We start from the raw sequence: 19543 nt of genomic DNA on the forward strand, positions 1-19543 counted from the left end.
TATGAGTCATAATAAATTTTAAAAGATATTTAAAAAAAGAGGAAAAGTTAAGAGGTTCTCTCGTATATTGCTGGTAGAAAACTACTGAAACTTCTTGGAAAGTATTGAGGTAGTAACTTTAACAATTACAGCTAACCATATTCTAACCAGCCACCCCATTCTTCAGCATGTATCTTACAATAATAAAGTGCTAATACATGAGACCATATGTATGTGAAAGTTCACAAGGTCTGAAAAGCAGAAAAACACAATGTTCATCAATATAGAAGTGGGTGTCATATAATAGCACAACATATTATATTGAAAGGAGTTAATCTGTTTATTAATTTGCAGGAATGGCCCTAACATATAAATGAAAAAAGCAAGCTACAGAATTGTTAACAATGTTATTCATATTTTTAAGTTGTATAACTTTATACAAGACATGAGGAAATACCCTCCTGAGCTATAAACATCAGAGTAACACTCACAACTGGACTAAGCACTTACAGAAATTAAGTCCTTTTAAAAGTACATCTATATTTAAAATGTATGGTACACATACACTATTTTTGTAAATTAGTACAAAAAATTTTTAAACACTATAATGTCTAGGATCTGCTTTCATTATTCCAGTGTGAAAAACTCATCCCCTCAATGTATCACCCCCAAAAAAGAAAAATGAAACAAGATTGACAAAATGTTAGCAATTGCTGAAGACAGGTAATGAGAAGCAGGGTCCTTATTCTGTTGTTATTTGTGTGTATGTTTGAAATTTAACATAATGAAAGACAAAAATAACAGAAGCTTCCAGACCAATGATTAAAGGCAACAAGGAGGGAAATCAGAGAAAGAAGAAGTAGGTGGGTATCAGAACCAAGAGTCTTGGGACCAGAAAGAGAATGGGAAAGTCGAGTGTCCAAACAGAAGCAGAACACATCTGGGATCAAGGCTGTCCTTCCTGGTCCTGCCCTTCCTGATGTTTGCTGGTCAGTTTTTCCAAATCCCCAACAAAAATATCATTAAAAGCAATCACTTCCAAAGGGTACTCCTGTAAACTGCTATTGGAAGTATGGACCTCTGGTGAGCCATTTGAAAGCATCTATTAATACTAAATTTTTAAATGTCACTATGATATGACCCATCAATTTCAATATAAGCTGCTAGAAAAGGAATTGTACAAAAATGAATACTGCAAAATAATAGCCTAAAAGCCAATCAGTAGGGAAAAGTGAAACAAAGCAGAATATATTCATACCACGGAGTATTACTCTGTGACTAAAGAAAAGGAGGGGAGTTGTAGATTCCTATGGTGTATAGAAGACTTCACACAGCAGGTCTGAGACTGATCCTTAGGACTGAGAGGCTGGTCTTTGGCTGGTGTCAAGAAACTTGGATTTCAGGGAGATCCCCACCATTCCCTAACTGATAAGGGTTAACTGTAAAAGCAATATGGTTTATGCTGGAAACCTGCTTTACTTCTGGGAGTCTGGAATTTTGGAACATGTTAAGCAAAGGGTGCCTATTCGACCAGCCCCCTAATAAAAACCAGCATTTCCACAGACATTTTATACATGTTGTCATAATGAGATGCTAGAGAAATTAAGAACGTCCTGTATGACACCACAGCGGGAGGGAGAACTCTTAGAAGCTTGCACCTAGTTGCCTCATGTGCCTGTCCCTCTGCTAATTTTGGCTTATAATATGCTGAGTCCTATGAGTCTTCCCTGTAAATAATTAAATCTGAGGGTGGTCTTGGGGACCCCGACAAACATGGTTTTATAGAGCAAGATCTTTAGGACACAACACTGACTCAAAAAGGTCAAGGTCCGGATCTAGGTTTATCATTTGTCAGAAAAACAGAAAGAAAATCCCATTAAAAAGGACACATTTTCCACAGTAGAGTAGGGAAGCCGAGGGGAGCAGACCCTCAAGGCACCTGGATGAGTTGACTCTCTGCATCCAAATTATTTAATAATAACCTACACTATGTTTAATCAATAAACCAGTAAGAACGTGCTTAGGGATTCCTATAAACCAAGCAGTCTGCTGTGCACAGGGAAAATCCAAGTACAAAACAATTCTACAGAAACAACAAAAGAACACTCCTGAAATAAGGAAGCAAGGAATAATTTGGTAGAGACTGTAATAAAGTTTAGGAGAATAAGACATGCATATGAGCTGTTACAGCTATCGAAGGCTTTGTGGAGCAGGAGGAGGTTGATCTGGGTCTTGAAGAAGAGGCAGGATTTCTACAGATAGGTGGGCCTTTTCAGGCAAGGGAGCACAGAAGGTCATGGACACCAGCAAAGCATGGAGACTTGTTGGCATGACAATTTTCAGAAACCAGTATGATGGTGATGACAAAGGGAAGGAAAAGTGTTGGATTAACAGTAGAAAGTCAGTTTGCTAAATAAGGTGAGAAGGCTGCTGCAGTAATCCACGTTGACGTGTAACATTCTGAGCTGTGATGGTGGCAGCAGAAATGAAAAAGCAACGAATAAATCCAAGATTATTATAAAAAATGTTAAGTAGTTGACATTAGAACAACTATTAGAACAAAAGGCAACTCCAAATTTTAGAAAGCAATGATTTAAAAATGGGAGGCTTCACTGTCACAAATGATAATAATGGGACAAGACTAGATGTTTCTATCCTGCTTTATAAAGGAAAGAGAAAATAGGGGCAGCTTTCCAGAAGGCCCAACTAGCCTCTCAATCAGCAACTTTGCCATCAGCTAGCTCATCTTTACACAGAAGTCAGTTGTACATTACGAGCTAGTTATAAAAATACATTCCACACCTTCCAGCCTTCCTGCTCCCCCTTTTTCTACTTGCCAATCCCCTCTGTTTTTCTCCTCTTGTCTTCCTACACCAAAATTAATCATCAAAGACAGTCTAGCATTACACAACAGGAAATCAATGGTAAACTTCAAAACTAACAACTTCACTTGGTATAGATGGAAACCCAACTGCAGCAAAAATAGGTTACAATCAAGTCAGAGGTTTGGATCAGTTTTTCAAAAACTTGGCAGTGGTATAAAGAGAACAGAATAAAAATGAAGTTCTTTGGATTGTTTTAAAAATAAGGAAGACTCATACTTAGGAGTTAATGAATAAAGTTATCAGAGAAGGTTATAATAGATGGTGTAACACAAGAGAGGCTAGTTTATAGTCACAGGTAGTTTATATCTGCAAATACTGAAATACTTAAATGAAATTGGTACATCCATAAAATGGAATACCATGTACCTACAAAACAGATAAAGAACATTTCCATGTTCTGGTATGACAGGATCTAGAAAGTGTATAGTTAATTGGGGGAAAAAGCTAAGGTTCAGAAAATTATCTTGATAATTTTAAAAGGCAGGAAGAGGTAAGAATATATATCCCCCTGTGCTTGTATCTGCATACAGAAATTCTGAAAGCGCACACAGACTAATGAAAATACCTATTTGTGCCCGGAATACGGGAAGAAAAGATAAGACAGGGTGGCAGCAATACTGTGTATTTCTAGATAGTATTTGATTTTGAACCATAAAGCATACACAGACAGCTTGCCCTTGGATGCACATAGGTGGTTGTAAAAAGTCAAGATATCTTCCTCTTAAAAATGAAGGGGAAATAGGATAGGAACAGGTAGCAATGAAGATCCAGATATACAATCTGCATCTCTTCAAAAACTAGGTTGAACTTGAAGGGGACTTCTACTAGCCACACAATCTGAGCAATAATAAACAGTAAGTCCTCACTTAATGTCATTGAGAGGTTCTGCAACTTTAAGCAAAACAGCATATAACAAAACCAATTTCATCACAGGCTATTTGACATAAACATGAGTTACGTTCCTATGGCATCTCATCAACATTATAATGAAATGAAGTTATTTAAGGACCTGCTCTAATGCTAGTAAATCATTACAACCCACTGAATGAAATAAGAATCCATGCACACCACAAAGTCAGGAAATCAAGACAGATCAACTTAAGAAGCAGAAGCAAAAGAGAAGAGTCTCACAAACAATGGGAAGACAAAGAAATACACCCCACTCAAAGGGAAAGGAGAAATCCCCAGAAAGAGAACAAAATGAAATAGAGGAAAGTAAACTATCAGATACTGAGTTCCAAACAACGGTTCTAAGGAAGCTCAGTGAGCTCAGAGAGAATTACAAAAAACTACAGGGAAACTATGGACTTACTGCAAACTATATCAGCATGAAAATGGACACAGAAACTATCAATGAGAGTCAAGAGGAAATGAAGAACACAATTTCTGAATTGAAGAACATAGTGGAAGGAATCAAAAGCAGGCTAGATGAAGCTGAGGACTGAATCACGGAGCTGGAGGACATGTAGGAAAAAGCTCCCAGAAAGAGCAAGAAAATGAAAAAAGACTCAGAAAGAATGAAGAGGCACTGAGGGAAATGCAGGACAATCTGAAATATAATAATATCTGTATAACAGGGATACCAGAAGGAGAAGAAGAGGAGCAAGGGATAGAGAACCTGTTTGAAAAAGTCATGATGGAAAACTTCCCTAGTTGGAGGAGAGAAAAAGTCACCCAAGTCCAGGAAGCACAGAAGGTCCCATTCAAGAGGAACCCAATGAGGCCCACTCCAAGACACATCATCATTAAAATGGCAAATATCAAAGACAACAGAGAATCCTAAAGCAAGCAAGAGAGAAAGAGGTCGTAACATCTAAGGGAGCCCCAATACGGCTAGCATCTGACTTCTCAACAGAAACACTGCAAGCCAGAAGGGAATGGCAAGAAATACTCCAAGTCATGAAAAGCAAAGGCCTGCACCCAAGACTGCTCTACCCAGCAAGGCTCTCAATTAAAATGGAAGGTGAAATAAGGAGTTTCCCAGACAAAAGAAAGCTAAAAGACTACACCTCCACCAAACAAGCACTGCAAAGTAATGCTAAAGGGACTGTTTTAAGATGAAGAAAAAGTTTCTATGAATACCCAGTTCCTTTCAGAGTTGCCAATATTTGATTTTACCAATATTTTTAATTCTCATTAATCTGATTGTGACAATGATGTTATTTTAATTGTTCCTTTACTATTTGTTGAAACTAAACCTGTTTTAGCATATTTCTTGCCTATTTCTTTTTTTATTTAAAAAAAGCTTTAAATGACTTTTTGGTATTCTTTACCCATTTATTGATTAAAGGTTTGTAGAACTTTTTTCCCTAAAAAAAAAACCAAACAAACAAACCCCTATTGACCATGTTTTAGATGTGTTGCAAGTACTTTTCTATTCTATTCCTTGTCCTTTAACTTTTTTATATCTGTATTATGACATAGTTAAATGTTTAATATAGTCATATTGTCAACATTTACTTTATATCTTCTGGGGTTGAATATTTTACTTCAGGGTAAGAAAAATATTATTTTGTGTTTTCTCCTAAAACTCCTTAGATTCTACATATTGATTTTTAACTCACCTGAATATTTCTTGTATAATGTGTGAAATGGGGCTCTATTTTATTTCAAGTAATAGTGGTCCATGTACCTTATTTGTGGAATAAGCCTTATTTTCCCCCATTGATTTGAAATAGCAACTTAATCATACATATATTAATCAGATATATATGTTTGTCTCTAGAATGTTCATTATATTTCATTGATCTACTTGATTATTTCTGTGCTGGTGTCATGTTGGTTTAATTGCTGAGATTTTATAATGGTTTTAAATTTTTTTAAATATTTTATAATTAATTGACATTTAAAAAATAAATAAAATCAATCTACATATAAGAGAAAGAAAGGAAGAAATAAAGAAAGAAAGAAAGGAAGAAAGAAAGGAAGAAAGAAAGATGGAACTCCTACTTTTTGCAACAACATGGATGAAAGTGGATAATATTAAGCTAAGTGAAATAAGCCCGTTGATGAAAGACAATTACTATATGATCTCACCTATAAGTGGACTCTGTTCAACAAAATAAACTAATGAACAAAATAAACCACAGGCAAGGAAACATGGAGCAGACTGAAAGTGACCAGAGGGGAGGAGGAAAGAGGACAATGGTGGAAAGAAGGGGAAGGGACTAGACAAAGAACATGTATGAATGACCCATGGACATGGACAACAGAGTGGGAATTGACTGTGGGAGTGGGGGGTGGGGGTGGGATGGGTGAAGGAGGGTAAAGGGGGGAAAACTGAGACAACTGTAATAGAATTAACATGATTTATAAATAAAAAAATTAAAAAAATTAGAATCCAGAATCCTTACTGATATTAATGACTGAATGATGGATAAATAAATGGGGTAAAGGGAAAGATCTTACAGTAGAATGTCAACTAATGGAGAAAGAAAAACAGACTTAGAAAAATCACTATTTGACAATCCATTGATTCAGCCAAGAATCTTGATGAGAAAATAGATATCTATACAGCCTCGAAGGCCTCCCAACATTATAACTATTACCCTATTTTGCCATGTATAAAGTGTTCCCAGGTATAATGTGCTTTTTGTGCACATTATATACAGATTATACCCATTATTATGCCCATGGTATATAATCATTATACCCATGTGTAATGCACAACCTTATTCTTCCCCCCAAAATTTGGGTAAAATGGTGTGCATTATACACAGCGAAATATGGTAATTACAAAGGGAAAAATATTAACTTTACAGTGGCAAAACCTGATATATACCACCTTAATCAAGTACAGCTGAAGTCATCATAACTAGTAATGAAATAAATAGACATCACGAACCTCTTGATATGATGTACTAAGCAAAACATAACATCAGTTCTGTGCTATTCCAGACAAAAAATGTACAATCCAAATCTGATCAAGAGGAAACATCAGACAAATAAAGACTTAAGGGACCTTCCATCAAATAACTAGCCTGTACTCTTTAAAAAATATCAAAGTCTTCAAAAACAAAGATACTAGGAAACTGTTCCAAAATGCATATAACTAAACAAACATGAAAAATAGATGCAACCTGTGTTCCTACATTTTAATCTCCAACGAGAAAAAAAAAATTCTGATTTGCTCTAAAAGGTATTACTGAGACAACTGGCAAAATTCAAGTAACATCTGCAGATTCATTTTATGACTGTACCAGTATTACTTTCTCAATTTTGATAATGATAATGTAGTTATTCTAAAATGTCCTTGACTTCTGAAAATAAATACTTAAACTTTTAGGGGAAAGCAATCCTCATATCTCCAAGTTACTCTCAAGTAGTTAAGAAAAAAAAGATGTGTGTAGAAAGAAAGAATGACAAAGAAGGTGTGGTTAAGTGTAAATAGCTGAGGAATAGAAGCAAAAGACATTGAAGGATTCTTTGCTCTATTCTTACAAAATTTCTCTAAGTCTAAAATTATTCTAAAATAAAAAGCTCAGGCAGATGACAGCTGGTGAGATTAGAAATTACCCCCACAATAATGACAGAAGCATTCTATAATTTACAAAATGCTCTGAGATATTATCCATTTTGAACCCACAACCAGGGCACACAGACTGATGTTATTTCCATTTGACACAAAGAAACTAAGGATCAGAAGTGTAAGTTACTCGTATGGTACAAAGCAGTGGTAAGGCTGACTCAAAATCTGGTTTGCTAAACTACTCTTCTAAATTGTATTCCTCTTTTGAGGTTTAACTTAATTACTAGTTCCTTTCCAACTCATACAAACCTCAGCCCTGACCTCTAATTGAACAATGCTCATTTTATAATTTTTTCAGATGTTAATCTCACTCTTCCAAATAAGACTAATTGCAGCTCTGAGGTCAAAAACCACTTCTATTTGTATTGGGCACTCTAATAAGTGCCAATTCCTGCTTCTTTGCTTTTACTAACCATCTAGTCCCATCACCACCACTGACCATGCACACTCTTCACTCTGACTTTTACGCACATTCTACTTCTTTGAGGACCAGTTTATATCCACTCTACTGTTTAAACAAGCATTTCCCTTTATCATACCATGCAGTGCAGAGCTCTGGCTCCAATGACAAAGAGAAGGAGGCTCAACTCTCAACTCCACTGCCTGCTGCGTTAGTGAATTGTTTATTTTCTCTGAAGTCATCATCTCCTTAGTTATCAGAGGTCTCAAACTGTACCTCCCCCTCAAAGGGTTGTTGTTAAGGACTAAATTAGATAATGCACAGCAAGGGCTTAACAGGTGCAGTGGAGGAAAAAGGGAGTCCTTGTGCACTGTTGGTGGGAATGTAAATTGGTCCACCTACTATGGGAAAAAATATGGAAGGTCCTCAAAAAATTGAAAAGACAACTACCAATGACCCAGCAAACACACTACTGCATTTGTGTCTAAAAGAAATGAAAACAGGATATCAGAAAGATATCTACACTCCCATATTTATTGCAGCATTATTCATGAGGGCCAAGATATGGAAATAATCTGTCTGTCAATAGATGAAGCAGATATATCTACAAACACACCCCCCTCCCCACACTATTCAACCACGAGAAAGAAATTCCTGTATTTGCAGTAAATTGGATGGACCTTAAGGGCATTATGCTAAATGAAATAACTCAGACAAAGAAAGGAAAACATTGTATAATATCACCTGTGTGTGAAACCTACTGAAGCTGAACTTGTAGAAACAAGTGGTTACCAGAAAGTGAGGAAATTGGTAAAGGGTACAAACTTGCAACTAGATGAGGAATAAGTTCTGGAGATCTAATGCAGAGAACAGTGAGTAGAGCCAACAAAGTATTATATATTTCAAAGTTGCAAAGAGACTAGGTCTTAAATGTTTTCATCAGAAAAAAGAAACGTTAAATATATGACATGACTGAGGTGTTAGCTAATGATAAACAGTAATTATATTGAACTATGTAAATATATCACATCACCATGTTGTATACCTTAAACTTACACTAAGTGAGACGTCCAGTATTTCTCGAATTTAAAAAAAAACCCAAAACACCATGCCACACAAAGGCAGTGCACTAACAGCTGAGGGAAAGAAATGGAACTGATTTTACTTGTTAATCAGACCCTAAAAAGTTGAACAAATTTTAGAAAAAAATAAGGCCCTGGATGATGTGGCTCAGGGGACTGAGTGCTGGCCTACGACCCAAATGGTTGCAGGTTGGATTCCCAGTCAGGGCACATGCCTGGGTTGTGGGCCAGGTCCCCAGTAGGGGGCGCGAGAGAGGCAACCACACATTGATGTTTCTCTCTCTCTCTTTCTTTCTAAAAATAATAAAATCTATAGAAAAAAAGAAAAAATGAAAATGGAACTTGATACATAAAGCATTTTCATCATCAGAATGAGGTAGACACCAAACCAAGAGCTCAAGACCTCACATTCAATTCCAAACCACACCAAATCAAATGACAAAGATCACAAGAAAACTACAGATCTACTGACCAACAACCCTTGTGCATACAGACACAAAAATCCTCAACAAAGACTAACAAATCAAATCTAGCAACATACATAAGATGATACACAATGACCAAGTGGGATTTATCCCAGGAATGCAAGGTTGGTTTAATAAGAAAATTAACCCATGTAATACAACATATTAATAGAGTGAAAGACAAAAACTACATGATGATCTCAACAGACAAAATCCAACACCCTTTCATGACAAGACACTCAAAGCATGAATAGAAGGAAACCTTCTGAACTTAATAAAGGGCTCACATCACACTTATATTTAAGACTGAGTACTTTCCCCCTAAGATTAGAAACAAGATAAGGATGACTACTTTTGACACTTCTCTTCAACACTGTACTGTATGTAGGCTCTAGGCATAAATTTGACAAGAAAAATAAATAAAAGGCATCAAGATTAGAAAGAAAAGTAGAAAATTATCTCTTCACAAATGACATGATGTTATATACAGAATGTCCTAAGGAACACACACAACACACACACCCTACTGGAAACAATAAAGGACACAGGATCAGCTAATATTCTACAACATGGATGATCCTTGAGGATATTACGCTAAGTGACATAAGCCAGTCACAAAAGTACAAATACTGTGAAATACTGTGATTTCATTTATATGCAGTATGTAGAACAAATTTATAGAGGCACAAAATAGAATGTGGTCATCAGAAATTGAGGAGAGGGGAGAATGGGGAGTTATTGTTTAATAGGTACCTAGTTTCAATTTTGCAAGATGAAGAGTTGTAGAGATGGCTAGTGATGATAGTTGTACAACACTGTGAAATGTGCTTGGTATCTCTGAAATGTACACTCAAAAATGGTTAACATGGTAAAGTGGACATACCAAAATTTAAAACTTCTGTGCTTCAAGGGACAACATCAAAAAGAGTGAAAAGGCAACCCACATAATGGGAGAAAATATTTATAAATCACCTAATAAATGACAAATCTAGAATATGCAAATAATTCTTACAACTCAACAATAAAAACATAACCAAATTTAAAAATGGGTACCTTTAAATAGCCATTTCTCCAAACAAGTTACACAGAGGCTAATAAGCACACAAAAAGGTGCTCATTATTAGGCATTAAAGAAATGCAAATCAAAACCACAATGAGATACCACTTCGCACCCACTGAGATGACTACAATCAACAAGAACAATATCAAGTGTTGGTGAGAATGTAGAGAGAACGAAATAGTCATACAAGGCTCGTGGAATGTAAAACGGTGCCACTGCTTTGGAAATAGTCCAGGAGTTCCTCAAAAAGTTAAACACAGAATTACCATATGCCCCCGCAATTCCACTCCTAGGTATATACCCCAAAGAACAGAAGACATATGTCCACACAAATACTTGTACACAAATATCTATGGCATCATTATTCATAATAGGCCAAAAATAAGAACAACCCTAATGACCATCAACTGATGAACGAATGGATAAATAAAATGTAGTACAGCTATAAAATTAACTATCTTTCTCCCATATAAAGAGTGAAGTACTGACACACACAACGTGGGTGAACCTTAAGAACATGCTAAGTAAAACAAGGAAGACATAAAAGGCCACATATTGTAGGATTCCTTTTACATGAAATACCCAGAATAGGCAAATCCATAGAGTAGAGGTTTGTGGTTGCTAGAGGCTGGGGGTAGGGATGAAATGAGGAGTGAATGCTAATGGATACAGAGATTCTTTTTATTTGTTTGTTTCAGGGCTGGAGAGGGGTGATTAAAATATTCTGAAATTAGAGAGTCCTGATAATCACACAACTCTGTGAATATACAAAGTCTGTCCAGAAAGTATCCAGCCGTGTGATAAAAATTAGACGCATTTATTGAAGAAGATAACAAGAAACATCATACAGAGGACAATGGTGCTTTAGTCCCCTTCAAAGTCATGACCTTCTTGAGGAAATCTGGTCCACTGGTAGCAGTTTGAATCAAATCATTAGCAACTACAGTATGATGTTTCTTCTGCTCTGATAGCAGAAGCTGCTAATGAATTTTTCCATGACACATTTCATGCCAATATCCTCCCTCAAAATGTTGGACACTAGTTTTGGGAATCCCCAGATCAGCTTCTAGTTCTCACACTGTCAGTTGTCGATCTTTGCTGATGGTAGCCTGTACACGTTCAACATTCTCAGGTGTTCTGCTTGTTGGAGGTTTTCCAGAATGCGGATCACTTTCAACAGACTCTCAACCATCTGTGAAGCATTTGTGCCACACTTTCATGTGCTGCACTCATTGGGTTGTCCCCCAAAAACTTATGAATCATCCAAATAGTTTCCATGGAGGAATGTTCAAGCTTAATGCAAAATCTGATATGCAGATTAGTTGCTCTATTCTCTCAGTCATTTTCAATGTGACGGCCACACAGTACACATGCTCAATCAGCGGCATCTACCATCCCCACTAACTAGTACCATGAAGTTGTCATTGATTGTGCATGTGTGTTCCAGTCCACTCTTCTTGGCTACCAGATTACATCAATGTCATGCAAACTGTTCTTGTTATATTAATGGCTGGATTTTCTCTGAACAGACCTTGTACTAAAAGCCACTGAATTGTTTTGAAAAGGGTTAATTTTAACTCAATAAAGCTGTTATTAAAAAAACACTGCACGAGAAATTGAAGGAAACATTCAGAGAAAGAAGAGTTAAGGATAGAACAACAGGTAGAGGGGATAAAGCTAAAGAGTTAATGTTAAGCACATAGTAGAGTTTGGGCTTAAATGCCACAGTCACTAGGTAGCGAGCAAAGCTTTCCTAGAAATAGTGACAGGCTAAGAACTGTTGCTTAAAGATGACTAACTTGCAGAAGAGTAGAGAATGCATACTGTATGTCCCTTCCTATCTTTACATGTTAAGATTCTCACATGCCTCACATTAGCTAGTGGTTCACAACTAGAATATTAAGTAAAACCTCTTTCTCTAATATTCTTTGGATGGCCAAGAGTAAAGTAATGCTTAAAAATACATTTAAAATCAGTGCATATTTAAGCACCACACAGCACTATTTCCTTGTGCTTTTAGGGGACTATTTCAAAAGATTAAGAGAAAGAAGGGACCAAAGTCAACAAAACACAAATGTCAAAATTTTAAAAGTATTGAGTATCACTGCAGCAAGCTGCTCAATAAATGCTGACTTTAAACCACTAGTAAGAACAGCAAACAAGTGACTTGGTTTTATCTTGTTTGTTATTATACAAAATCCAATCAATCACTGTTTACAGAAAATACCTTGCAAGGTTCAAAGTATAAATTCCGTAACGAGGTTTCAATGTTTTGAATATTCCATTGGAACAGGGAGGTCCGCTGAGTCATTGTCATGTAACATACTAACACTACAAATTCAAAATGCTGTTCCTTAGTTACATAGAGTAAAAATGCTAGGATTCTGCTTCATGGCTAACTCACACAGCGTATGCAAATCATTTAAAAAGTAAGACTACCTTAGTAAGAAATTTAAACTATATGTTCACATTTGTTTTGAAAAGAGAAACTATGCCTTAGTGAGATGTTACTTTTTCTCTTTTGAATCTTAAAATCTCCCTTTTCCTGACACTATTCAGCTCCTCTGACATCCTCCCTATTACACAATGTTTCTTAATCTTTGGGGAGCTGTTACTCTTTGCCATCTGGTCTCTCTGTAGAATTCAGGACAAGGAACCCTGTTCGGGTGGCACGATGCCACTAACTTCAGTAGGGTATTCTTTTCAAGAACGCATATCACAAGCCGAGGGCCTATGTGTCTTGTTGTTCTCTTACACGAGTTATAAGTTTATCACTAGTGAAAGCTGAAAAGAGATAACTCTGATGTCCAATAGCGCCCTTCCCAATAACCCTTCAACAAGGTTGCAATCGTTAAAACTTACCAACTTAAACCTCAAGACTCGTAGTTACTGTACCCTCAACAATTTAAATTACAGCTCAATATAAACTAATGGGCACAACGTAAAATAACAGAAACAGTGAGTCAGTTTAAAGTTAAACATACTGGGTAAACTTTGTTAATTTGCTTTAAAATGGTTTTGGGGGCGCGCATGGGTGGGGGTGATGCACTGAGAACAGACACATCACCTATGAAATATTCCTGCCAAAAAGGTCTACCTGAATCAACCAGACAAATCCCAACTGAAACCTGCAAACATGAATAGTCTGAACTATTCCAAAATATCAGTGTCATAAAAGGGGAAGAAAAGGACAAGGAACTGCTCCTGATGTAAGGAACTACAGACAAGGGAACTAAATGCAGCCCTAGATTAAGGAACTGAGGGAATGCAAACTTATTTAAAAAGATGTTGGGACAACTGGGGAAATCTGCACGTGGACCCAATAGTCGTTAACATAGTTAACTGACTTTCCTGTGCATGATAATTATTTGTTGTTACGTAGAATGCCCTTGATCCTGGGAGGTACATGTTCTTTAGGAGTAACGTGGCACAACAAAACTAATGTGGCAAATAATAATAATTAGTAAATCCAGGTAATGATACATGTGTTCACTGCACCATTCTTGCTTTTTCGCTTAGGGTTAGAATGTTTTTGGGTTTTTTCAAATTGTAAATGAGAGGACTTTTTTTAATTTTGTGTGAGAGATGTGTCATAAGTCAATCTGAGCAGAATACATACAGCACATACCTACTTTAGTCTTTGCAATCACAGGTGAGACTTTTGAGGTTGTCATAAAACACATCATACTTGCAGACTGACATCAGATGCTGAGGATTAGAGTGGCACTCAAATTTTTTCATGACATTTATATTTAAATTTTCCAGAGGGTTGTTACACATTTTAAAGCTAAGCTCAGAGTTTGTGATTCATTTATTCTATCAACTGACTTACTGCATAGGTGCTTAAGTAAGCTAGAAAGAAACCTATCAATATGAATTTGCTGGCCTACAAACTGTATCACAAGAAGGCAATAGAAAAGCTCAACCAAATCAAATGACTTTTTTTTCCAGATAGAGGTTGATGAATTGCAGAAGCAGGGTCCACCCTACCCAAGGGAAACGTAATGCCCCGGTTTATGTCTGTTGTTCCTTATCTTTTCCCATTTAGCAGTTGTCCCAGGCAAAAGAGTCACAAATAAAAATGTCCCAGTTTAGATGCTACATTATATGGTACCACAGCATCATTAACAGTTTTTCTTATATGATGATATTTAATGGTTGATTTAGGGAAAATAACAGCTTACCATAAAGCATGTAAATGCTACTTAAACAGTATACCCTACACATTATGGTAAATTCATTACTACGATGGGCAACAAATATAGAGAAAAATTGTTCTTATATTTTTAGAAAGAAAGGAGAAACCAAAGTTATCTTATTTGCTATTGTGTAATGTAAAATAAAACACTGCATTGCTGGAAGAACCTTATAGTCAGAGTCAAAAAGCCTGTCACTTGTTAAGAGAATGTAACCCTGATTAAGTTACTGACTCTACTTCAACCACAGCATTCTCATTTGTAAAATGATGGGATCAGAATGCCGACTGGTCTCTACTTAATGTCATGGTCCAGCTCTAAATACTCACTTAATTCCATGGCTTTGATTTTTTTACAACTAGAAAATGTAACTTATTATCTCCTCTCCCCAAACTCTTATTTGTATTCTGACCTCTATTCTGTTCAGAGGCTGGGTCAATTTCCCATTCACCCAAGATGGATGATGATATGTACTTAAGACTGTCACAACTCATCCCAGATTCCACTTCCTCAGTACGTGACACTCCCACCTTTTCTATCACCATTTCAGTTCAGGTCTCCATCACCTCTTGCCTAGGTCACTAGTTACCATTATTCTATCATCTCACTACTTTGCTGAAAATCATACAGTAGCTCCCACTACGTAAAGATTTATGCAAAAAGTCCTCAATCTAATATTCAAGAACCTCTCCATCTGCCCCCACCCTCATAGGTCAATCCAGCTGAACTACTCACTGCTATTTCAAAGTTCCATGTACTTTCTGGATTGCATGATTTTACTCCTGTTATTCTTAAACTGCCCTTTTCTCTGCCTTTCAAAATCGATTCCATTCTTTAAAGTTCAGTTCCAATGATGATCATCCTACCTAAACATTACAGTTCCCACTTCTGAATGTCCATGGTACTGACATAAAGAGACAATTTTAATGGTGAATGGTAAAGATAGTTTACCTAGTGGGGTAAACGAAATTGATCTCTTGTGCCAATTTTGTTGATCTGGCACTGGTTACCTGGCACAGTGTCTTTAAGACGGTGTAACTTAGCAGAGTGAAAGGAGAATGGCAATACAACTTTGACATTTAGCAGCTACAGCTGCCAAACCAGGGGTCCACACAATAGCATGGGATTTGCACTCCCATGGTATTAAAAGCTGTTTAAATTGATTGAAATTAATTTAACATTTAAATGTTTAACATTAACATGGGTATCTTCAGGAAATACAAAGGCCTAGATAGGACAGCGGTTTTCAACTGGGAGTGATTTGGGGACCCCCCCCAGGAGGTATTTGGTAGCATCTGAAGACATTTCTGATTGTCACAATTGGATGGAGAGCGTTACTGGCAGATGCCCAACAGCCTACATTGCATAGGGCAGACATCACAATAAAAAATCTGGTCCAACGTCAACAGGGTCCAGGTTCAAATTTCTCAAGGTGAAGAAGCATGTCTCTAATCAGAGACAATATAGTCTGAGGACTGACAGCTCCCCAAATTACCAGTGGTGGGGCCTCCTTCATGAAAGTTACTTAACCTTTTTATGCCTCTAAGTTTTCATCTGTAAAACAGGGATAATAAGAACACCTACCTCACAGAGTGTTCCAAGAATCAGATGAATCCATTTAAAGTCCTTGGAAAAGTATACCAGGCAAATATAAGTATTCAATAAATTTAACTACTTTCATTCCTCTCCTTACATTTGGAATGCAGAAGATGCTCAAGAAATGTTCACTAAATGAGTAACACCTGAACTTCCTGGGGAGGGCAAAATAGGTAAAGACAGATATGTGCTCCTTATTTGGGAAAAAGGAAACATAAAGCTAGAGATAAAGCTGAAAGGAAGCATCTGCCCACCTAATCACATCTCTCCCTCCATGGAACACTTTCATCCTTTAGGAAACGTCCCTCTGTCTCAGTCCTTAGCACACACTGCTCTGTAACCTCCTTGATGCTTGGTTTTCCTTTTTGTCCCTTCTGACCAACTTAAGATCCTCAAGTATATGAATGAGATGGTATCGTCTTTGGACGCCTACCATCACCTACCCTATGTTAGTTATTTACATGCTTGTAAGAGTCTTCCTACTAGAGTGGACAGGCTTTCCATGGCCAGGAACAACACTTGACTCCTTTTATATAATCCAAGAGGCCTAGACACACCTTAGTAATTATATGGCCCATGCTTGTCATTTTATAGATTAGGCAGAGAGGCTACATGAATTGCCAAAAGTCAAGATCATACTGTAAGAAGCATAGCTGGGATTCAAACTCTGATACATAGCCAATACAGAAACTCCAAGCTCTATCTACTGAGTGTAATCACATATGAAAATCAAACCTTTGGTAGAGACCATGTTTTAATTAAGTCCCAGAAAAACTCTGTAAGAATTATACTGATATAGTTACTTGTTGAAGCAAAACTGGAGGGAGAAACAGACCCAAACTCCAACCTCCTTTTTGCTGCTGAAATTACACCTTCAAAACTCCATCTGTTTTGTATCTTAACATTTCCTTAATAGCTTTTGACAACAAAACTTATTTAAATGTGATGCCAAGCTTAATTTCCTTTAAATGGTCCCATAATTATTTATAGTAACATAAAATCTCTTCTGAGTAATGTAATGATGCCCACATTCAACAAATGATTGGAATTTTTCATGATCACCTTAACAGAGTCATATCTTAAAAACAAAAACCCAGCAATTTCAAATGATTCTATATGGTTTTTTTAAAAAAAAGCAATTTGGATTGTGTGTAAACAGCTCACCATAAACCTAAAACTTAAAATCATCCAGCACAAACTACATTAAGACTTGAGATAGGAGAAATTTTATTTTATTCTGTTCAAGTGAAAGAAAGCTGCGCACTGATTAAACTGTAAGTTTCTCTGAATGTCCCAAAACAATGCAAAAAAAAAAAAAAAAAGCAGCAAATAAGGAAAAGACTGTAAGCCTGGAAATGTGAAAAAGCGTTATAGTGCAATGCGTTGATGCTTAAGCAATTATAGCTCAATAAAGCTAAACACTTCCATAAGAGCATCGTTTAAAAAACAAAAAACTTCCTTTGTGGTGGTGATTTAAGTTACCAGTGCAAAAGCACTCTGTACCAGTAAGAATAATAAACAGTGGGAACGTATTTTTAATTATTTTACCAACCTATAAAAGAAACGTAGACATTAATGTAATTTCAAAAAAAAAAAAAACAACCCCAAACAAACCCACAACGCAGTTTCTGCTTCGTAAAGTTCAAGGACACAACTGTTCCCAGGGCAACAAAATCCTCCTGACTTCAGTGTTGAAAAAAATGCGAACACATAGTGTCTTTTTATAAAAGCAACAATTTGAGTTACAAAGTAATAACGGGGAAGCCAAAACAGTTTGACAGCCCGCCATAAGGGCCGCCTCAATCATGAGTCACACAATGACTGCACCACTTATAATAGTAATTAATGCACAAGTCCCCTAATTAAATTCTAAAAGGGTGAGAATGCTTTAACTAAGTTTACAAGAATTGTTTTTAGCTGCTTCCCCCCGCCCTCAAAGAAAGGCACACAGGCTTAATTACGCACCTCTCCGCAATCCCTCCTTCCAAGATTCCCTGCGGCCTCATCTACCGCGAAAGAAAATGACACGGGGAACTTGTGAACCCAGAAAGAGCGAGCCAAAGTGGGAGCACATAATTCAAGGGACAAGAGGCGGCAAACGCGCCCATCTTACCTGCTAAGATTCCTCTCTACGTCTTTGGTAGCTTTAGCTTCCAATTCTCTGAAAAAGAAAAAAAGAAGAAGAAGAAGCGGGATGCTCGTGAAACGGAGCTGTTGCGGCAGAAGCTAGCGCCACGGCCGATGGGGGTGGGGGGATGGAGGAGGGGCGGGAGCGGGGGGGCGAATCTGCCGGGCTGCAGCCTGACTGCGGTCAGGAGGGGTCGGCGACCCCCGGCCCGGACCCAGCGGCCCCTCGGCTCCCGTCCGCGTCAGCAGCGGAGCAGCCTGAGCCCCTCGCCCGGCCCGAACTCTCGGGGACGCCCAGCCCGCCGCCACCCGCGGTCGCGGGCCCTGCGGCATCGCCCGGGGCTCCTCCCGCTGGAGGGAGGCCCCAGTGTCGCTCACCTCATGTGTGTAAAGTGCACGAGCAAGTGGGGCGCGGCAAGTGAGGCCGCGAGCCTCAAGCCCTCAGCAGCGCCGCGGGGACAGGCCCAAGCAGCCGCGCCAGCGCCATTTTCTACACCGACCCGCCGCCGCCGCCGCCGCCGTTGCTGCTGCCGCCGCCGCCGCCGCCGCCGCAGGCCCCAGACCGGAAGTGAATGCTCTGCTCTACAACCTTTTCCGGGGCGCCGCGGCCAGCGGCCTCAAGATGGACGCCCTAGCAACTCGGCCAGGCGGTTTGGCAATCCCGTGGTAACCGCCACGGCTCGGCGCGCTGCCCCTCCTCCGGGCTTCTCCAGGGTGGAGGGGAGTGGCAGCCGCTCGGACGCCTCTCAGGGTACTGGGGATCCGCGAAACCCTGAGTCCAACTTGTGTCGCGGCGCCGGCTCCGATCTGACTTGAATCCTTCCCTCCTCCTCAGCTGCGACACTAGTTCCCTTTCCTGCCGCCCGGCCCCTCCCCTACCGAATCACACGCGCGCGCACGCACACACAAAAATCTCCTAAACCGCAAATTCTGTCTCTGCAGCAGCCGAATGAGCCCGCGCGGCTGTGATTATGTTTGACCTTGAGCCTTGAGCTGGTTATTTAATTTCTGCTCCCCGTCCCCTCCTTGGGCAAAGAATGCATACCCCAGTGGGACTGGCAGGTTTAAAAAACGGATTTTTTCCACGTAGTCTGAGAGACCCTTGGACTCAGCCATTGCACTTGCACGAGTTTCTGTCGAGAAGATAATCCTGGATACTTTCAAACATTTCACCACCCAAATATTAAGTCCGGCATTGAGGATGGTGGGGAAACATTGTAAACAGC

At 38.5% G+C, this 19543-nt stretch overlaps 1 protein-coding gene across 2 annotated transcripts in view; it reads right to left on the reverse strand.

Moving 5' to 3' along the window:
• The window catches only part of TNRC6A (trinucleotide repeat containing adaptor 6A), a 96516-nt gene extending 77653 nt beyond the window's left edge, over positions 1-18863 (reverse strand). Inside the window, exons 1-3 of one of the 2 annotated variants that reach the window (XM_054580884.1) lie at positions 18696-18863; positions 18304-18351; positions 14027-14106 (exon numbers count right to left, since the gene is read on the reverse strand). Coding sequence is in view for 1 of the 2 variants with exons in the window: in XM_054580883.1 (XP_054436858.1) it covers positions 18304-18351; positions 18696-18700 (53 nt within the window). In the remaining variant the exon portion in view is untranslated. The remainder of the gene's footprint in view (positions 1-14026; positions 14107-18303; positions 18352-18695) is intronic. The other variant, XM_054580883.1, reaches the window with a different exon arrangement.
• Between the last annotated feature and the right edge of the window lie 680 nt (positions 18864-19543).

The sequence above is a fragment of the Pteronotus mesoamericanus genome, unplaced genomic scaffold (assembly GCF_021234165.1).
Source record: "Pteronotus mesoamericanus isolate MK-2021 breed Mesoamerican mustached bat unplaced genomic scaffold, CSHL_Meso_final contig_64, whole genome shotgun sequence".
In the NCBI taxonomy this organism is placed as follows: domain Eukaryota; kingdom Metazoa; phylum Chordata; class Mammalia; order Chiroptera; family Mormoopidae; genus Pteronotus; species Pteronotus mesoamericanus.